Here is a 21,778-nt window from a genome sequence, read left to right on the forward strand (position 1 = left end):
GTTTGAGCCTTTCAGCTTTGCTCTCCTCCATATGGTTGCACTTGCCAACCTTGAGCTATGCATTTTCCATCGAAGCCCAGCCCAGTAGCAGGCATGCGGCAGGCACACTGCAAGTGACTGTCACATCACTGTTCGTGCTACTACTATATCACAGGTATTTAATTTTCTTATTCCCAATTCTAGTATTATTCACTTCAGAAAAGGAAACTGGAACTCTGGACACCAAGAAACTTGTTCCCATTCTTTGCACTGGGAGGGTGGTGCTAGGCTCTGATGAAATTGCCTCCTCTCTCTGGGAAGGTCTCTCTATTGCAATGGATATGCTTACTGAGGTGAATGAGGGTTTCTTTCAAAGTCTTGCAGTTCCAGTCTATCAGAAAAGGAAACTCCTCAAAACATTAGTGATTCATAATCAAAACTAATGAAATTATGATATAATGCTACATGGAAAATGCAGGGGAAAGCTGATGCACCTTGTTATGAGTATGTTTAAAATCTGTCTGTAGGAAAAAAAGGACTAAATAGGATATATCAAAATATTAATAGTGCATGCATTTAACTATTGAGCCTATGAGTTGTAATTTTCTTAATTTTCACAATTTCATAAAATGTGAACATATTATACTTTTGCTTAAAGTGTTGGAATAATTAGGGGAGCATGTTCTCTGTCTGAAAGGTTGTGTTCCCATGGTAATCTCTGCAGGCATATGTATGAGCAGAAGCTATTGTGAAGAGCTGAAAATAGTTACTTGGTGTGAGTAAAGGTCTTTTGTCTCAAAGCATCTTATTATTTCTTGAAGAAATGACTATTGTGATGCATTTAATGTATTACTACCCAGGGCTACTCGTAAGGCGAGGGGCAAGCCTGAAAAGGCTTCAACATGACTGTTGTTTATGTGAGAGAAACCAGTGGGCAGAGATGAAGACTGGAAGCCTCTACCATCACCAAGCCTAAAATGTAAGACAGCATCTGTGGAAAAGCTGGGATATGCAAATAAGCAAGAAAGCCCATGCTAGGCCTTCCGAGCATGCGGCCCCTGCACTAACTTTTCCCTCAGCTCCGGCCGGCTTCCTCCCCGGGAAATGTATTTTTTCTTGATAAACTACCTCTGTTTCTACTACTGTCCTCCTGTCCCTGTCCAACCCGTTGTCCCAGGACACAGGAGCCTGAAATCCCAGAGGCTGCCCACTGAAGCCAATATCTCTTGATATCACTAGGACATTCTTAAGTGAGAAAAAAGGGGGAGACTAGAACTTTTGGACAGTAGGAAGATGAGGGTCACTCAGTTATAACTTCAGAACAGTTGAGTTTATGCTCTAGGATCTGGAACATTAAAGAGCAGTCACAGTTAACACCCATGTCTCAGATGACAACAGGGTGTCCTTCCTGGGATTCGATTTTTACAATTACATAAAACTGGGCAGGAGGCCTGTATTCAAAGCCAGCCTTTTGCATTAAGCAGATTTTTTTATTAGTTTTAACTCTAAAATATGCTAAAATATCTGTGAATGTCATATACGTGCATATATATTCAGACACGTGTGTGTGCTCACACCATGGTGTGTATATGGAGGTCAGAGGACAACTTCCCCAGGATCAAACTCAGATCATCAGGTTTGGCAGTTTGGCCTTTTCCTAACCAAGCCATCTCACTGACCCCATATTCACACATCTGCTAAGAATGTACACACATATATAGGTAGTCCATAAACATACATATATATGTATACACACACATGATTGTATCTGTATATACATGTGTGCAATAAGTACATGCACATTTTATATCAGCCAATCCAGCTAGGAAAGCATAATGTAATAATTTGGGTTAGTAATGAGGAATGAAATGTCCCATTCGAAGTGAGTCTAGGTCACTGAATGGTGTCAAAGTCATTCTAAAGTCTCTCACAGTTCCCAGTACTATTGAGGAAGATAACTAGAAGTCAGTGCTTTGCTACTTTAAGTGACATTGTGTTAATGTGAATACCCTTGGGAGGCATTAAGGAAGAAAAATGACTAGAGAAGGTGTGAGACCAAAATGAGCCATCTTAGAAATAAGACCAAAATGCTTTCACCCTAAAATTAAGGCCTAAGATTTCTCCTTTTGAGAACAGGCCAGAAGTTACTGAGACCAGTCAGTTCAGATTCCAGAAACCAGGAAGTGTAAAAGTACAGAGTCACAAGGTAGTCAGGAGGTAATGGCTGCCGGACTATGGAATGTCCTCTCCCTGGCCCCCTAGGCAACTGTTTGACCATAGAATGTCCCAACCCTAGTTTCCATAGTGACTGTGTAATCACCAGATGCCCCCATTTGGGGGCAGCCAATGAAAAATGGTGGTGGGCAACCACTCCCTTAGAAGTAATTTCTAGAAGTCCCTAGAAGCGAGCCAATCAGAATTGTATCTGTACTAGCACCCCTAAATGATGTAACCTTGTGACTTTTCCCTTTAAAAACTGAGCTTGCAGACAGGTGGGTGCTTCCTCCAGCCTCCACTGTGTTGGATGTTTTGGACAAAGTCCCTGCCTAGGCTTGTATTGCTTTTGGATATCCAGAATTAAACCTTGCTTTTGCATTCCGGCATGCTCGTCTTTGGTGGTCTCTCTGGGGGTCACGATCTGGGCACAACAAAGGGAAGAGTCCCATCAATGTGAATGGAAGGAGCAAAGACTCTCACTACAGTTTCTGTGACGGGGGGTGTTACTGCTATGAGAAGGTGAGACCTGTGGAATGGAATGGTGTACAGGATTAATGGCTTGCATATTGTGTGTGTGTGTGTATGTGTGTGTGTGTGTGTGTGTGTGTGTGTGTGTGTATTTAATGTCAACCATATCATTTACTTTCCCAAGCCATACCCTGCATCCATACCAGAGGAACTCTGGGAACTACTAGCTGGTATCCAAAGAACCCCAAATCTGTACTTTCTTGCACTTAAAAACAACAGGGAACCAGGAGTATGGGACTCAGAAAAGATTCTGTGCACTTACCTTCTCCAGCGCAGTTTGAACAACTAACTCACTCTCTGTGTCCAGGGCAGATGTGGCCTCGTCTAAGATCAGAATTTTGGGGTTTCGAACTAGCGCTCGAGCAATGGCGATTCTCTGTTTCTGGCCTCCGCTCATTTGAGCTCCTTTTTCCCCCACTAGTGTATTAAATTTCTAATGACACAGAGAGGAAAAAGCACAAATATAGAGGGGTGATTAAATGATCAGAAGAGGAATGACAAGCACGTTTGTGTTCTTTTGGTTTTTTGAGACAGGGTTTCTCTGTGTAGCTTTGTGCCTTTCCTGGAACTCACTCGGTAGCCCAGGCTGACCTTGAACTCACAGAGATCCGCCTGCCTCTGCCTCCCGAGTACTGGGATTAAAGGCGTGCACCACCACCGCCCAGCACATTTGTGTTCTGATGGCAGCTTAACGACCACTTGAGCCTGGCCATTCAGAATCTTCGATTTGATCATTGTAAAAACAAACACCTCTGGGAAAAGGTCCTGGCAAAGACAATACGGAAAGGTAAATTAGGACCAAACCAGATAAACAGAACAAGGATTCCTAGAAAAATTCTTAATTGCAGGGAATTTTCAAATCTCTTTTAGATGACCTCAGAATACTTTAAAAAAACCGATGAAGCATTTACTGTAATATAAGTGTTTGTGGGCAATTTGATAGGCTGTCTATACTTTTCCTCTTGGAGGCTCTGAAAAGTAGTAATTAAAAAATGAATGCCACTTATCAGGGTGTGGTGATGCCCACATGTAAGCCTAGTGCTGAGGAGTCTCAGGTAGGGTGATCAGGAGTTCAAGGCCGTTCTCAACTGCATATCAAATTCAAAGCCAATCTAGGCTACAGGAGAACCTGCCTTAAAAACAACCAAAGGCCAGGTATGGTGGGCTATGGTTTAAATTCCACACTCAGGAGGCAGAGGCAGGTGGGTCTCTGTGAGTTCAAGGCCAGTCTGGTCTACAGAGTGAGTTCCAGGACAGGAAGGGCTCTGTAGAGAGACCCTGTCTCAAAAAACAAAACAAAACAAAACAAAACAAAACAAACATACAAACTGAACCAAACAAACAGAACCCAAATTACCACAACTTCTTTTTTAAAAGCTGTATTTTTTCCTAAAAACATTTTTTAGTCTTGGGAAAAATTTAAGGCCCTTTCTATTTATTTATTTCTTGATAAATACATTTTTTTTTTTTTTTTTTTTTTTTTTGGTTTTTCGAGACAGGGTTTCTCTGTGTAGCTTTGCGCCTTTCCTGGAGCTCACTTGGTAGCCCAGGCTGGCCTCGAACTCACAGAGATCCGCCTGGCTCTGCCTCCCGAGTGCTGGGATTAAAGGCGTGCGCCACCACCGCCCGGCTGATAAATACATTTTTAACAAATTGAATATTATTTTATTATAGTGGGATGACTTCTAGTGTTTGTGACCCATATTAGTCATATTCTGTTGGGTTATGGCACACATTTCAACAAGGATAGAAGTTGAAATATTCTTCCTAAACATTTAATTTCTAGAAACTTTTTTTCTAAAAAAAAAAAAATGTCAGTCTTGGGGCTGGAATATGGCTCAGTGGTTAAGAGTACTAGCTGCTTTTGTAGAGGACACACGTTTGGTTCCCAGCATCCACATGGTTTTTTACAATCACCTGTAACTCTAGTTCTCAAGGATCTGATGCCCTCTCCTGCCCTCCATGGGCACAGCACACAGGTAATGCACAGAAATACTCAGGCAAACACTTATATACATAAAAACAACCTTAAAAAGGATGAAAGATTTCTAAAAGAAAGTCTTATGGTAGACGAATTTATGCACAGTTTTTATAGATGCAGTCCTGTTGTTTTAGCAAACAAGTTACTGCAGTATGTCACCGTCACCCAGCTATGGCACAGAGCACTATGACCTACAAAAATCTCAAGATCCCTTTCAGTCCAAACCTGACCTTGCTTCAAAATATTCACATTTGATTTTGACAGTGCAGATTTCTTTACGTGTTTTTGACAGTATCTAGTGCAGCCCAGGATGACCTCACATTTGCTGTGCAGCCCAGGATGACCTGGTACTGTTTTCGTGTCTCTCTTCCTACCTTCACATCCCAAGTGCTGGGATTACAAGCATGGGCCATTAATGTCTGGATTTATATGGTGTTTGGAATTGAACCCAGGGCTTCTTGCATGCTAGGAAAACTAGTGTGGTGGTGGTGTGGGTTTTGTTTCTGTTTTTGTTTTTTTACATTTTTTCCTTTGGTAATTTCACACATATATACAATGTATTTAGATTATGTCTGCCCTCTGGGACCTCACTCCATCCAACTCACAACTCCTTGTGGACTCTCTCTGGGTTCAGTTCCCAACTTCAAGCCCCTGTGCCCTGCACCTGGTCAGGTAGAGGTATTCAGAACATGTTCTTGTACCTTGTGTCTAGCCTTTTCATTTTCTAAATGTTGGTTTTATAAGAGGGTTTTAATTTAATTTTTACATCTTTCTTTTTTTGTTTTTTCTTTCCTCTTGGGGGGATAAGCTCAGGGCCTTGTATATGGTAGGCAAATACTCCACACTGAGTTACATGCTCAGCCTTGAGTTTCAGTTCTTTTTATAGTATTTTAAGGAAAATTTCATACATACATACAATGTATCTTGATCATATCCTCACTCCTTTTTGAGACACTGTCTTATCATCCAGCTCAGGCTTCTCAATCTTGACCTTCTCCCGCCACTGCCTCTTGATCACACACACTTGACCAGTTTACTATTTCTTTTTTAAGATTTATTTTTTTTAATCTTTATCTGTGTGTGTTCACTGTGTGTGTGTGTGTGTGTGTGTGTGTGTGTGTGTGTGTGTGTGTGTGTGTAGGTGCCTAGAGAGGCCAGAAGAGGGTGTCTGGTTCCCTGGTACTAGAATTACAGGTGGTTGTGAACTGTCTAATATGTGTGCTGGGAGCCAAGCGTGGGTGTTCTGGAAGAGCAGCAAGTGTCATTCACTGTTGAACTATCTCTATTCCCCATTTTACCACTTTAAAAATTAGTACATAGCTTCCTAAGAACTCTTTGCTTATCTTAATGTTATGATTTTCTTCTTTCTCCTAAGGGTTTACCTAATTAATTATTCTTTTGAGACTGTCTTACTATATAGCTCAGTTGGTCTTGTACTTGTTAGGTAGTGTGGGCTAGCCTCCAAATGGTGATCCTCCTGCCTCAGCCTACCAAGTGTTTTTCTAAATTTTTATTTTTGAAATCCAAGCTAATATTTTGCTCTAAGACAAAATAATTTTTGTCTGTGGTATAATGCAAAAACCACAGTTCATTGGATGTCTTGTTCCAAGACCATTTGCAAAACTTTTTTTAATCTGCTTAATTCTATTACACTTGTTAAAAATTGACACGTGGCCCATTTCTGGAGTCTTTGCCCTGATGCTCTATATATCTGCTTTCATTCCTCTACTGCTGTATTGTTGCTGTCTTGAACTAGATGTTGTGAGTGTGTGCCAGCTTTGTCGATCTGTTTTTAAAGCTGCTTTGTCTATTCTCATTTTGATTTTATAAATAAAAAAATATTTTAGAGTCCATTATCATTTTCTACACATATACAAAAGACTCATGGAATTCTCTGGTGAAGAATCAGATTTATAGGTCAATTTGAGAAGAATATATAACCTTAAAAACATTGACTCATAGTAAATAAGGTACAATTTATTTAGGTCTTCTTTCATAATTTTGGTCAATCTTTTATTAAATGTATTTTTAAAAAGATTTATTTATTTATGACTATGAGTGCTCTATCTGCATATACAACTTTATGCCAGAGGAAGGCATCAGATTCACTAGAGATAGTTGTGAGTCACCACATGGTTGCTGGGAATTGAACTCAGGACCTCTGGAAAAACAGCCAGTGCTCTTAACCACTGAGCCATCTCTCCATCCCTTAAATGTATTTTTAAGAAAATTTTATTTTGATGACATTGTGAATGCTTAACAATTTTTTTTTTATAACTTTTGCTACCTTTTAAAGACTCAGTTGATTTTTAAAGGAAGTTTGAGCTCATTAGTTGTTGCTTTTTCTTGAACTCTTTTGGCAGTTTGTGTCTTTGAAGGAGTTGACCCTCTTTCAAGTTGTTAAATCCACAGGCACATTGGGGTTCATAGTATCCCCTTGTGGACAACTTTACAGTGACTGTAGGATCAGCGGTCAAGAATGGCCTTTCATTGACCATTCCTTCATTTCTTCCCCTCTCATTCTCCCCCTCCTTTCTCCTTCTCCAACTCCCTCTTTTGAGTTCCCTCCTATATTTCTCTCTCTGTGTCTCTCTGTCTGTCTGTTTCTGTCTCTCTGTCTCTCTCTGTCTCTGTCTCTCTCTCTCGATTATTTTGAGGCAGGGTTTCTCTGTATAACATCTCTGGCTGTCCTGGAACTCACTCTGTAGACCAGGCTGGTCTCGAACTCACAGAGATTCACCTACCTTTGCCTTCCAAGTGCTGGGATTAAAGGTGTATGCCTCCACCACCAGGCATTCTCTCTCTCTCTCTCTCTCTTTCTCTCTCTCCTACTCACTTCGGCATTTGGATTACAGCATTGTGATTTACTATTAGGTTTACTGCAAGGGGCACCTTTGTCTACAAATGTTCTTTTACTAACTTGCAGAGTTGGGTTAAAGAGTATGTGGAAATGCTCCCAAATTCTAAGTGGAAGGCAAAAGAGCACTGTGTGTTGTGAGGAAATTCATTGTAAGGAGTAAAAGGCCAGCAAAAGAAAATGTACCATTTCTCAACTACAGGAAAAGAACCTTCAAGCCTTTAGTGATATCGCTGGCTTACATGCCATGCTAATCACTATGTTAAATCATGGCATAATAAACATTGTTTTAAAAAGTTATTTTGTTACAATGCACACAGTGTGGTTTGTAAGTATGTCCTTAAAAAAACGAATGTTTTTGTTATTGTGGCGCTTTGGAATGGCGGATTTTAGATGTAATTTAGTTTCAAGTGTCAGTTTTTTTCTTTTTAAATATATCTTACTGGGTGCACACCACAATTTTTAGGTGGTTCTAATGAACTTAAACTTCAGGAAATGCAGATAAATGGTTTAGTAACTATCACACAGTGCACACTGGTACATGTCTTGTTGCCAAGAATTTCAAATTTATCACATCTTTTTACAGTTTCCCATTTCTTACTCAGTGTTCATTTCTTCCACTATATATAGGAGTAGCCCTGTCTGTCCCATTATCCTCGCTCACCAGTCCTGAAGGTGTACGTGAGCGCTCCATTCCCACTACTAGCCACAAGGTGGTGATACAAACCAAAATGTTTTGCAGAAAGCATTTCTCAGCTTGTGCTCAGGAAATCTCAAATTTCTTTGTCCTGCTTTAACACAGGCATCATTTTTTCTCTTCAATATACAGTGAAACACAATAAGAATTAAACACAACAAGGAGTTTTTGTAATTGACCTTTCACTGGCGTCTTTCTGTTTTTGGACTTTAGCATATTTTCTTCGCCACAGATGTTGCATCTGAAATACTTCCCACATTAACTCCCACTGTGCAGTGTGTGTTAGCCTCCCCTGGGCTGTGCGGAACGCGGACGTGCTCAGAACCCGGGCAGCACCATGCTCACCTTAGGAAAAGCCACTATGAAGTCGTAGGCATTCGCTTCCCTCGCTGCCTGCTCCATCTCCTCTTCACTAACTCCTTCGCGCCCCAACTTGATATTATTGCCGATGGTGGTCCCAAACAAAACAGGCTCTTGGCTGACAACTCCGATGTGCTCTCGGTAATGCCTCACATTTTGGGCTCGGATGTCATTCTCATCGATTGTGATCTGACAAACCAAAGAACAAAGCAGGGTATGATGCTGTAGGAGGTCTTGGCTTTTGACTATCTTATTGATCCGAAGAATAAGCCGAGAAGCAGTATCTCGGCAAAGACTGGCTGTATTTCGGTAAAATATTTGTGGTATGAATAACACCAGTAGATTTTTTTTTTCTGGTAGATTGGAATAAACAAATCTTCAGGAAACAATCAACTTAAAATCCTATGAAACCACAAATTAAGTATTGTCAATAAGATACATGCACACAAACACTGTAGGTGCTACAAATGTTATTGTGGAGACAGACACCATCAACTTTGTTGTTTTAAGACCGATGGCACCTGTAAAGTTCTAGCCTTCTTTATTTCTCATTGCCTGTTCAATCACAAAAGACAAAAGTTCCTTCTACTCATTGTTTTAATTAATAGTAAATAAACTGTCTTCCTAGGTAGCACTGTGACTGTAGCATATTCCAGGGACAGGACTGGATGTAGCCATCAGAGACTCCACTCCTCACAGCCCTGGCATTTATGTGAGAATGGATACTGCTTTGCATTTATCCAGTGATTTATTTAGTCAATATAAGCATGGATTCAATGTCTATAATATTTTAAACATGGACTGAGACATGCAATTTAAAAGAGACCAGCTCCTACAAGATTTTCTTTTAAAGACAATAGTTAAGTAGAAGCACTAAGAATCGTATTCTCAGGAATATCAGCCTCAGGTGAGAGCTAATTTCAACATTATAGATTTTGGAAAATGAGAAGGAATAGCCCAGAGAGATGGCCCACATGTAAAGGCACTTGCTGTCCACACCTGCCCACTGGAATTCGAACCTTGGAACCCACATGAAGGCGGAAGAGGAAACGCAACTTGACAGTTATCTTCTGATCTGCACATGATCTGCAGCTTCTGTCACCCTCAGGCACTCTCATGGAATGCAACAAATACATTCTAAAAGAAGGAGCATGCTTTCTACAGATATTCTTCTAACACATTTTGAAATTCTATTTTTCTTTTTTTGATATTGTTGTTTGTGGTACTGGGGCTCAAACCCAAGGCCTTGTATTCCAGGCATGCACTCACCACTCAGGCACAACTTTAGCCCCTGCGTTTTCCTCCCTCCCTCCCTCCCTCCCTCCCTCCCTCCCTCCCTCCCTCCCTCCCTCCCTCCCTCCCTCCCTTCTTTCTTTCTTTTAACATAGTTTCACCATGTAGCCTAGGCTGGCTCTAAACTCATGAGATCTCTGCCTCAACCCCCTGAGTGCTGACATTTTAGGTATGCATCACCATGCGAGCTAAATTTTGAAATTCTTCAGAAGACTGATGTGGTAGTTGGAATGAAAATGGCCCCATCGACTCATGGGGACTGGCACTATTGGGAGATGTGGTCTTGTTGGAGTAGGTATGGCATTATTGAAGGAATTATGTAACTGGGGTGGGCTTTAAGGTCTTAGAAGTTCAAGCCAAGCCTAGTGTGGCTCATTCCCTTCCTGCTGCCTGCAGAACCAGATGTAGAACTCTCAGCTCCTTCTCTAGCACCATGTCTGCCTGCCATGCTTCATGCTATGATGATAATGGACTAAACCTCTAAGCTGTAAACCAGACCCAATTAAATGTTCTTTTATAAGAGTTGTCATGGTCTCGGCATCTCTTCACAGGAATAGGAACCCTAAGACAACTGGGCACTACAAACTACACTCGTTTACCTTGAACCTGGTCTGTAGTCTATTTACCCTGTTTATTATCTGTCTACATAAGAGAATGTGAACTCCCAAAGGCAGAGGCTTTTGTCTCCCTCGTTCTCTGAGGGATTTCCGGAGCCCAGACACACCAGACAACACATAAGTTGAATGAACAGACACACAGGAAGGCACTCAGCACGGCTCTTCTCAGTATCACATAAATACAGTTGGCACAGCTGCCTGCCCTGTCACAGGTAGTATTTCCATTCTGTGTACACGGCTTTTCTTTCTTTTTGTGTACATGTGTATACGCTCGTGTGTGTGTGTGTGTGTGTGTGTGTGTGTGTGTGTGTGTGTGTGTGTGTGTAGAGACCAGTGTCTGTGCATGTGCACATGTATGCACAGAGACCAGTGTTTGGGTGTCTTCCTGGATCACTTTCCTTCTTAGTTTTTCAGATAAGGCCTCTCGGGGAACCTGGAGCTCATCAATTTATCCAATTAGGTCAGCAAGCCTCAGGGATCCTCCTGTCTCCACCTCCTCAGCACTGGGACTGCAGATGTAGATCTGTCTGTCAAGCCTCAGAGACCACCCATCTTCACCTCCCCGGTACTGGGATTGCAGATGTACATCTGTCTGTCAAGCCTCAGAGACCCCCATCTTCACTTCCTCGGCACTGGGATTGCAGATGTGCATCTGTCTGTCAAGCCTCAGAGACCCCCATCTTCAGTTCCCCGGTACTGGGATTGCAGATGTGCATCTGTCTGTCAAGCCTCAGAGACCCCCATCTTCACTTCCTCGGCACTGGGATTGCAGATGTGCAAGCCATGCCTGGCCTGGCTTTAAGTGGGTGCTGTAAATACAGCACCTCTTTCTCACATAGCAAGCCCCGAAACATGGAGGCATCTCCCCAGTCTCTCCCACGTGGTTTTCCTAGCAGCCTGTACTTACACAGCCTTCTTCCGGGTCATATAGCCTCTGCAGAAGCTGGACTGTTGTGGTCTTGCCACTACCACTGGGACCAACCAAAGCCACCGTCTCTCCAGACTTAATCTTGAGATTGAGACCTTTCAGAATCTGTTGTATACACAGGAAATGACACCATTAGGAATGCTGGGCAACAATGTACATACAGTCAGAAAGTTAGTTTGTAATTACAAACAGAAAAATTCTTATGTGGCACATGAAAACAACCAGATCTTATATTTATTTGTATAGTATTTCATTTATATCTCTAATAATGTACAGTTTTGGAGTACAATATTTAAATTTTTCTCTATACAAAGAGGAGATCTAATTTAAGAGTTAGGTCATCACAGCAAACTGTTCACATTTTTTTATTAGCATATTTTAATTGTAAAAAAATAAAGGGTTTTCATGAAGGCATTTTCTTACATATATAATATATATAATTGATCACATTCATCCTTCCAGTGCCTTTTCTTTCCCTCTTCCCTCGCTCTTTTTGATTTCCTTCTTCTCTTCAAATAAACAATTTTTCCTAAACATGTATGTCTGGTGCATGCTCATGTGGATATGCACATTTGCATGTGTGCAGGTGCACATGCATGTGTGTGTACATGCACCTGGAGGCCTGAGGGTAAAATCAGGAGTCTTCCTCAGTTGTTGTCTGCCTTATATATTGAGGCAAAGTCTCTTTTTGAACCTGGATGGGCTGCCATACCCACCAGGTTTTAATTGAGTGCTGGGGATCTGGACCCTTTTCCTCATATTTGAATAGTGAGCACTTAACCTACTAAGCCTCTACCAAGCATGCAAACTTTACATTTTTTTAACTGAAATATCTTACATGAATCTTTTTAAAAAATTTATTTATTTTTATTTTATGTGCATGAGTGTTTTGTCTACATGTATGTCTATGTGAGGATGCCCAGTTACAGACAGTTGTGAGCTGCCATGTGGGTGCTGGGGATTGAACCTGGGTCCTCTGGAAGAACAGCCAGTGCTCTTAATCGCTGGACCATCTCTCCATCCCCCTCTTACATGAATCTTATGACAACCAAGTTAAATTTTTATCTTTTAATTTTCAACGAATGAAATCTCAACAGGTAACTTTGAGTTATTCAAGAGAGCTCTCCCTTAGAATAGGTCTAACATTTCTACAAAGTATACTAAAAAAAGCAGTTGGCAAGCTCACAGGGACACAGGTGAGATCTTAGTAGCTTTAGACACCTGCCTGGATCTAAGCACACATGACAGCACAGTGGGAATATTTACAAAATTTTCTCCATGTCTGAGAGTCACTACCCAGCTTTAGTTCCCAGGGATCTGCCATATGAGAGCAGTCTCACCAACGACAACCCTCAGAGATCTTTGCTTGTAACTGTTTTCAGCTCCAAAATGAGCCTCTCGTTTTGATCTTATCATTTTTAAAGAAACAAATATTTAAATAAGCACAGTGTGAAACCTGCAGTGGGCCAATCAGAAAAGCACTAAAAAAAAGGGGGGGGGGGATGAGCATCCTGGACTAATGATAAGGGGTGCTTCTTCCATGACACTTTCATCCTCAAGTTGGTTACTCTTCATTCCACGGAAGAATGTGTCCTTCACTTGAAGTCGGTAGGCCTTAAAAATTAACTGTTCAGCCTAACAGAAACGGTTATGTTCAAAAGCTAATTTAAGTGCTGGGGAGATGGCTCAGCAGGTTAAAATGTTAGCCTCACAAGCCAGATGACCGGAGCTCAATTCCTGGAACCCGTGTTAAAAAAAAAAAAGAAAAAAAAAATCAGTGCAATAGAGTTCACCTAGGAAGATCACAGGCCAGCTAGCCTCGGGTTTGCATCAAATCGGCAGAAACAAGAGAGGAACCTGTCTCAGCGAGGTGGAAGAGGAGAACAAGCCCCGAAAGCTGAGCTGTCTCTGACCTCCACCCACGCAAAGTGGCAGGTCCGATTGCCTGCTCGCATGCACGCACCAAATTAAAACAATTGTTTACCCAAATACGGTGGCCCACACTTATCCAAGTTTGAGACCAACCTGGGCTACATAGTGAAAACCAGCTTCAAAATAAAGAAACAAGTAAAAGACGCCTTTAATCCCAGCACTCGGGAGGCAGAGCCAGGCGGATCTCTGTGAGTTCGAGGCCAGCCTGGGCTACCAAGTGAGCTCCAGGAAAGGCGCAAAGCTACACAGAGAAACCCTGTCTCGAAAAACAAAACAAACAAACAAACAAACAAACAAACAAACAAACAAACAAACAAAAGAATTGTTCAGAACCCAGGGAACATGGCTCGGAGCATTACAATGGCACAGCTGGTGCTCAGGGGCAGAAGCCAACCTAAACGTATATTCAAAATGCAGCCTAAACTGCTGTGTTAAGAGGAAAGGCAAAAACTGGGGCAACAATGGTAAGTGACAAACAGGTCACAAAACAAGAGACTTTGATGAGAGAATTCCAGCAAAAAGGGTAGTCAGAGAGAAAACAAGGAAGAGGGAGTGGACACGTCATTTTAACCGGGATTCTATAAGGCACGTTAGAGGCTGATGCAATAGTAATCTCATCTGTCTCACTTAAAATTGTGTCCCCACTTTTCTCCTAATTATGAATTTTGTTAGTAGCTGCCTTTTGCAATCCTTAACAATACTATTTGGGGAGTGGGTAGCAAAGGGAGTAAACATATTAATTAAACATAAGGAAAAAGTTAACAGAAAAGACAGATATGTTTTTCCAAGAGCTATTTGTTTTTTTAAAGATTAGTTTATTGAGTGCCCTCCAAGAGGTCAGTTGGCTGGGCATTAGCTAGACTTCAGTCCCCTTTTAATTGTTAAAGTGTGAGTGAAGAGTGGGACAGACTCTGTGTGTGTGTGTGTGTGTGTGTGTGTGTGTGTGTCTGTGCCTGTAAAGTGAGAGGAAGAGTATCGGAGACACAACTGATGCAGGAGAAGCCTCAAAGATGGAAGAGGGGAAGGCCTAGCAGGTGTGTAATACCTGGTGGTTGGAAACTCCCAGATTCAAATGATTAAGTGTAGCTGGATAATACCCAGATGCCACCACGAGGTGGCAGCATTCATTAATCCAAGACATTTTGGTGCCCTCAGAAATGCAGAGTGGAGGAAACACAGAGTTAAAAATGCCTGCCAGTCAACTACAGGAGCGGCTGGAAAATATAAATCACTGTCCTAAGAGATATTAGCCCACTGCTTATCAGTCAGCCTAGCTATCAGTCTAATTGAGTCTCTAAGCAAGTAGCCAAAATCTGGGTCAAAATTATCCCAGAGAGAGACTGGGGAGATGGCCCCCTGGGCGAGCACGTGGCATGTAAGTGTGAGGACAGCAGTTCAGTTCCCTGGCACTGATATTAATGCTGGGAGGGGTGGGGGGTTTGGAAGGCAGCAACAGGGGATCCCCATAGCAAACTGGCTAGCTAGACTGGATGAACTGGTGAGCTTTGGGTTCAAGTGAAAGATCCTTCTTCAATCTGTAAGGTGGAAAATTATCAAGGAGGACACCAAATGTTGATCTGTGGCCTCCACAGACATATGCACATATGTATAAGAACATCTCACAGGTGAACATTCTCACACATACATATATACCACACATACACAAGCAAAAGGACTTTAAAAAATCCCACAATAGAATATTCTGGCCAGAAGATAATGTCAGAAAAGACTACAGTACAATTGAATTGAACCTACCTTGACAGACGGTCTTGATGGATAGCTGAAAGAAACATTTTTAAATTCTATGTTTCCTTTTATACATTCAGGTTTATATCCAGTTGTTGAAAAGTTATCTATATTGGGTTTCTTGGAAGAACAAAGAGATTGTTATACATCTTTAAAGGGCTAAGCTGATACTGCCTCTATCCCCAAATGGTTTAGAGATGGGCTTTAAGTTTCTTAAGTTCTTGTTTTGGAAGTGCATGGGTTGGACATGGAGTTTTCAATAAAAGACGTTTTCCTCACAAAAGAGTTAAATGCAGTCTTTCATCCCATAACCAAGTGACCACTATGGTTTTAGTGAAATGAATATGCCTATCTTTTGGGCTCCTTCTTGCAGTAAGGACAGCTATATTTCAAAGCAATGAGAGCTCCTACCTTATCAATAACCTGGAAAATATTAAAGGCAGCTCCCCGGGCTATGGTGAAGGTTTCCAAGTGAGGGGCTGCAGATCCAATGCAATAACTACTATGGATCACACTGAAGAAAACCTACAGAGACAGAGTAAACAAGAGTCGCATTTCTGCAGTAATAAAGACAACGGGATGGAGGACATGTATGGCCTAGGTTCACAGAGAAGTATGAGATGGCTCAGGTAAGAATGTGGAAGACATGATAAAGGAAACACAGGCCATCCCCAGCATTCTTGGCTTTTTCTTAGGACGGCTCTCCACTGTTGCAGGAGTTTGTCTCTACAGCTGCAGTGGCATTTGAGCTGCCTGAACCATGCTGGCCCACAGGAAGCTGCAGGCAAGCTCAGTGCTCTCGCTATACACCCCTCCCCTCCACTATGGCCATCGCTGGAAGCTTTAGCAAGAGAGTGATTGAAGTTATAGCTCAGAGACATTGTATTGTTTCTGTCCCTGCTTTAAATTTTTTTCTGTCACTGGACAACTGTCCATATTTAGGCAAATGACTCTGTAGAAAAAGTCAAACAAGGAAAGAATTCTACAAGTTGGTGCACTTTTCTCCATCATGCAGATGTGGGAACTAGAGGAGCAAAAACTAGCTGCAAATTCTTTATATGAGATGAATGAAGAGCTTAAAACATTAACTATGAAAGCCTCAAGTATAAAAGATTAATTTAATTGAAAGAAGAGACATATACATAAGATGAGAAGACCAGACAAAAATAAAAGCATCGGAGCAGGTCATTTTGCTCAGCCTGAACTGATGTGTTTGCCATAGAAACTGGAGGGTAACTAAATGAGTTGCAGTTTCATATATAGCGCTAGCAGTTTAGAGGACCTGGGTTGCAAGGTTGGAAAGGGCTGCAGGAAGCCTTTTTTTTTTTATATGTATGTATGTATGTGTGTGTGTGTGTGTGTGTGTGTGTGTGTGTGTGTACACTAGTGCAGGTGCCAGAAGAGGCCAGAGGGCATAGGGTCCTCTGGAGTTGGAACTGAAGATAGAGGCAGTTATGACCCATCCTCATCCAAAATGGTGCTGAACCTGGGTCTTCTTCAAAAGCAGTACGTGCACTTAACCACTGAGCCACCTCTCCAGCTTCATGTAGTTTGTTTTAAACATGGCTAAATGCTGGGAAGGATAGAGGAGCAAACTACAGTAGGATCTAAACTACTGCAGGACTTTCAGTTAGCAATGCCTCTGTGGACTGTGATCTAATCCCAGGAAACCTGAGAAGAAATGACTTACTACAGACTAGCCATTTTCAGCACTGGACTAATTATTATTATTATTATTATTATTATTATTATTATTATTGAATTCCCCACTGTATTTATTGGTGGGAAATTCAATCATGATTCTTCTGAAAGCACAATGCTTGGCACAATGAGGACACAAAACATGTTGGATGAATAAATCTTAAGTATACATATATATTACATACATATACATTTAATGTAATATATTTATCAGGAGAAGGTAAAAATGTTTATTTAAGACATATTTGAAGAGTCATCCTCAAAGTGAAATTTTCTTATTAAACTCTAGGTAAGGAAAGATGATCTAAGCCTGCTATCTTTGTTTTCAAACAAGACTTACAGCAAGAATAGTCCCGATGGTGTAACCAGGCTCTCCACTGAAAATCAAGGAGGTTCCGTACCAAAACGCCAGCCCGTAGGCTCCATTCATGAAGAAGTAGACCGCTCCAAGAGACAGCTTTGCGGCTGTAGCCTTCTTTATGCCAGCGTCCTTTGCGTCTTTTAGATTCTGTGTATACCTTACAAAGACAAAACACCAATAGCCTTGGGAGAAACCAAAACCATGCACTTTTTCTCACAATTAAAGGGACAGACCTCTGAATTTCTTTCTCTTGGGCTCCAAAGGCTGTGACTGTTCGGATTGATGACAAGACTTCTTCAGCTACAGCCCCAGCTTTGGAATAGGCCTCCAGCTCCTTACTGGTCAATGAGATGACCATCTGCAGTAAACACAACCACTGTTAAACAAAGAATGAATCTGCTATGGTTTGAATGCAAAGTGTTCCCCAGAGGCTCAGCTGGTGGTGTTATTTTTGGGGAGTCTATGGGACTTTTAGAAGTGGGGTCTAGCTGATGGCATAGGCTACTACACATGGGTATAGCCCACTTCTGGCTTTCGTCTCTTTCTCTACTTCCTGGTCTTTGGAAATCGGAGGCCCAGCCATACCCTTCAACCACCACCGGCTCTCCCCTCTACCTTCCTGTCCTGGTGGACTAAAACAAACTCTGAGCCAAAAATAAACTTCTCTCTCTCTTGTTATTTATACCACAGCAACACAAAACTGACTCTGATAGTTAGTTTTAATTGTCAGCTGGACATATCTAAAATTAGATCAGCCTGGCCTGTGAGCATGTTTATTGAGCAGTATCTTGATCATATTAATAGAGGTAGGGACACCTGCCCATTACAGGTGGCCTCATTCCCTTGGCAGGTGGTCATGGGTTGTGTGGGAAAGGAGAAGGTGGAGCACAAGCATGCACACATTTCTCTCTGCTCGTGATTGCTGCTTTGACATCCCTGCCATGATGGATGATAGGCTGGAACTATGAGCTAGAACAAACCTCTTCTCCTAAGTTGCCTTTGTCAGAGTGGTTTTTCACAGCAGCGGAAAGGAAGCCAAGGCGTTAAGCAATGGAGAACTGAGGCAGTGACAATTGACAGACACTTAACCCACACACAGCTTGAATCCTGAGTCGCTTTTCATTACCCAGCATCTAAATCCTCATCTGACTTTTTCTTCTACCAGTGATGCTCTACTGTTTTCTCTCTGTGTTTTAAAGCGTCTTTTAGCTGTGGGTAGTTTTATTGGTACAATGGGGAATGTTTTACTTGGAAAAGGACATTAGGAACATTTATTTTATGGGCACTGAAAATCAGTGAACCTGATTTGAATTGATTTTTTTTTTCTTTTGCGCAAAGAAAGGATTCCAGGGTGTATAGGTTACAGGACTATGGCAAGAAGAGGATCTTGGTCTCTCATATGTATGGGGAATGGTCTTAAAACTATTACTGTTCATACATGATGGAGTATGCTCAGTAAATGCTTTATCTCTCAACCCTAGGAGGTGAGACAAAGTGAAAAAGGAGATCATTATTATTGATGGCAGCAGGTGCAATTATCTGATTTCTCAAAAAATCTGAAATAGCGAGTATCCCTTCCTCTGTTATGAACCATTTGCCAGTTCTTTGTAGTCTTAATTAGTAAAACAGTTCAGTGAGAAGAACAACAGCAATACCACTTCAAGCTGGGAGTTTGATATTGTCTACTCATGTAGCAAGCTACCTGTTTCCAAAATACCAAAGTACATTCCATGCAATTGGAGTCAATTTGGTGTATAGGAAGCTTGAGTACCTGGTAAAGTCATGGGAAGTCATAAATTGAATACTGATGTCTTAGTTGGACTTACTATTGCTATGATAAAACACCATGACTAAAAGCAACTTGGAGAGGAAAGGTTTATTGTGTTCACAGTTCTATATAACAGTTCATCATCCGAAGCAATGAGGACAGGAACTCAAGTAGGGCAGGAACCTGGAGGCAGGAGCTGATGCAGAGGCCATGGAGAGGTGCTAATTACTGGCTTGCTCCACATGGCTTGCTCAGCCTGCTTTCTTATAGAACCTAGAACCGCCGGCCCAGGGGTGGCACCACCCACAATGGGCTAGGCCCTCCCCCATAGATCACTAATTAAGAAAATACCTTACAGCTGGACCTTATAGAACATTTTTCTCAGTTGAAGCTCCCTCCTCTCTGAAGACCAAATTGATATAAAACTAGTCAGAACAGCTAATCATTTCTGAGTTTACTTAACAAAGACAATTATCTTCACAGTAGATCATTAGTGCTAAGACTTGTACATATTGAATATTCAGTAAATACTTGCCAAGTTAAACTGAACTGAAGGGGATTATTCACCCTATGGTCTCTCATTTGCTTTCTCTTTAGTTAATACAGTAGTGAAACTTAGATGCCTCTGCTGTTCCTTTACAACTTGTGTCCACCTTTCTCATGAATGGATAAGGATCTGCTCCTGGTAACACATTCTGGGTATTTTTTCCTATTAGGTGATCCTTATTTCATCAAGCTTGAGATAAAGATGAGGATTATAAGGTCAACTCCAGAAACCAGAATATCACAGACCTATGGTCTAATGTTCTTCAGTGGGATAGCCAGTGGTACAGTGTCCATGTTCCTCTAAATGACCCCTTACTCATATTCCTGTGATTCAATAACCCCACTGAAACACACTGAGTCACATGTAAAGGATGTGACAGGAGAAGGGTGATTAGAGGAAGGGGAGGGAGAGTGAGGGGTGACAATAAAGGGCAATGGGGATGAATGTGATAAACTACATTTTACACATGTATTCATGAAACCCTTGTTATGTAAAATTAATATGTGCTAATAGAAATCTTTAAAAAGATCTGTTGTATAAATACCCAAGATTCATTTTAAGAAATCAGTCAACCACAGAATATTTTTTTTTTGTCTTTTTTTTTTTTTTTAACAGAGCTGAGGACCGAACCCAGGGCCTCGTGCTTGCTAGGCAAGCGCTCTACCACTGAGCTAAATCCCCAACCCCTTCCACAGAATATTTTTATTGATTGGACTTGTATACTGATAGCAAGTGAGCAAGGAGATTTTATGGATTTGATTTTTGAAAAATGAATATTACAAAATTAAAAGTAACAGTGCCGCCGGGCGGTGGTGGCGCACGCCTTTAATCCCAGCACTCGGGAGGCAGAGGCAGGCGGATCTCTGTGAGTTCGAGGCCAGCCTGGTCTCCAAAGCGAGTTCCAGGAAAGGCGCAAAGCTACACAGAGAAACCCTGTCTCGAAAAACCAAAAAAAAAAAAAAAAAAGTAACAGTGCCTCTGATGTAAGTCCTGGGCATGGCCACTGGAAACTGTGGAGACATGATTTTGAGAAATGTTAGGGATGCACGGGGTGCTAGAGGGGACACACACACACACACACACACACACACACACACACACACACACACTAGCTTGTGAACAAGATTACTATCTTCTGGTATGTGCACTAGAACATTGCTCAGAATGCAATGGAGAATGAAAATAGAAATTTGTGTAAAAAGCTGAAGTATGTTTACTTAAATGTTAACATATATTCTAAATCATTTAAAGGTGTGTAAAATGTAAACTTGAAGAGACTGATATCAAACAGCATTTTAAGTGTATTACTTGAGGATTTTTTACATTCAGTTCTACCCAATACCATTAACTACTATGCATTTACTGGGGGGATTTAGAATATACAACATTCTGTCGGCAACAATTAAATGTCCAGTGTGTACTCATCATCCTCTATCTGTGCTACCCTTTGAAGCAGCACAAGGCTATTTTTCCTGTTAGTAAGATATTGATCACATCACATCTTAGCTACATAATTTGAAGATATAATGGTGATTACTGTTTAAAAGACCAGAGGTTGATAATCTCTCTTATGCTTTGGGACACACAGAATAAACAAAAACACCCCTTTCTCTTTTGCAAGCTTGGTTAGACGTTGTGCTTATTCTGCTGCTGCCAGGACCCAGCCTGGCTTGCTTACCCTAGAGCACACTGCTGACGAAACCATGATGGCAGGAGATGTGGATAGAACCACCAGGGAGAGTTTCCAGCTCTTCATCAAGCTCATCACCAGGCCAATAGAAAACCCAGACATGTTCTGAAACAGCAGAGCGATCTTATCTCCAATACCATCGCAGATTTTGTTGATGTCACTGCAACAAAGAAGTCCCTATGGTTTAGTTACATACACAACAAGTCCTCACACAACCTACCTCTTCCCTTACCCAGCCATGCGCGTGTTAAGTTCACAGACGTCACTGCCATCAAACCAGCTAATGTCTTGTGCCAAAATTGAATGAAAAAACTGTTTTCGAATTCTCATGGTTTGCCGGGCTGCAGTTATGACCCAGAAGGAAATCTGTATGTAGCCAAAAATGAGGGCAGCTGCTCCTATCCCAACATAATACAGAGTCAACCTGAGGGAAGATGATTGGAACATTAGGCTGAAGCACAGCATTCTCCAGTGATGAGACAAACAAAACAAAAACCATCAAAAACCACTGAAAATAGAAAAGAAATCTAATATTTGCTAAAATTTATTCTGGAAACTAGAAAATACCTAAAAACA

The 21,778-nt window shown here is 41.4% G+C and overlaps 1 protein-coding gene across 1 annotated transcript in view; it reads right to left on the reverse strand.

Annotated features, from left to right (window-relative positions):
- Positions 1-21,778, reverse strand: part of Abcb5 (ATP binding cassette subfamily B member 5) — a 90,508-nt gene that overhangs the window by 51,888 nt on the left and 16,842 nt on the right. Inside the window, exons 5-13 of the mRNA XM_037211011.1 lie at positions 21,435-21,626; positions 21,191-21,362; positions 17,431-17,555; positions 17,177-17,354; positions 15,547-15,660; positions 15,145-15,255; positions 11,437-11,562; positions 8,605-8,808; positions 2,987-3,157 (exon numbers count right to left, since the gene is read on the reverse strand). Of these exons, the coding sequence (XP_037066906.1) occupies positions 2,987-3,157; positions 8,605-8,808; positions 11,437-11,562; positions 15,145-15,255; positions 15,547-15,660; positions 17,177-17,354; positions 17,431-17,555; positions 21,191-21,362; positions 21,435-21,626 (1,393 nt within the window). The remainder of the gene's footprint in view (positions 1-2,986; positions 3,158-8,604; positions 8,809-11,436; positions 11,563-15,144; positions 15,256-15,546; positions 15,661-17,176; positions 17,355-17,430; positions 17,556-21,190; positions 21,363-21,434; positions 21,627-21,778) is intronic.

Source organism: Peromyscus leucopus, chromosome 14 (genome assembly GCF_004664715.2).
Source record: "Peromyscus leucopus breed LL Stock chromosome 14, UCI_PerLeu_2.1, whole genome shotgun sequence".
Taxonomy (NCBI): domain Eukaryota; kingdom Metazoa; phylum Chordata; class Mammalia; order Rodentia; family Cricetidae; genus Peromyscus; species Peromyscus leucopus.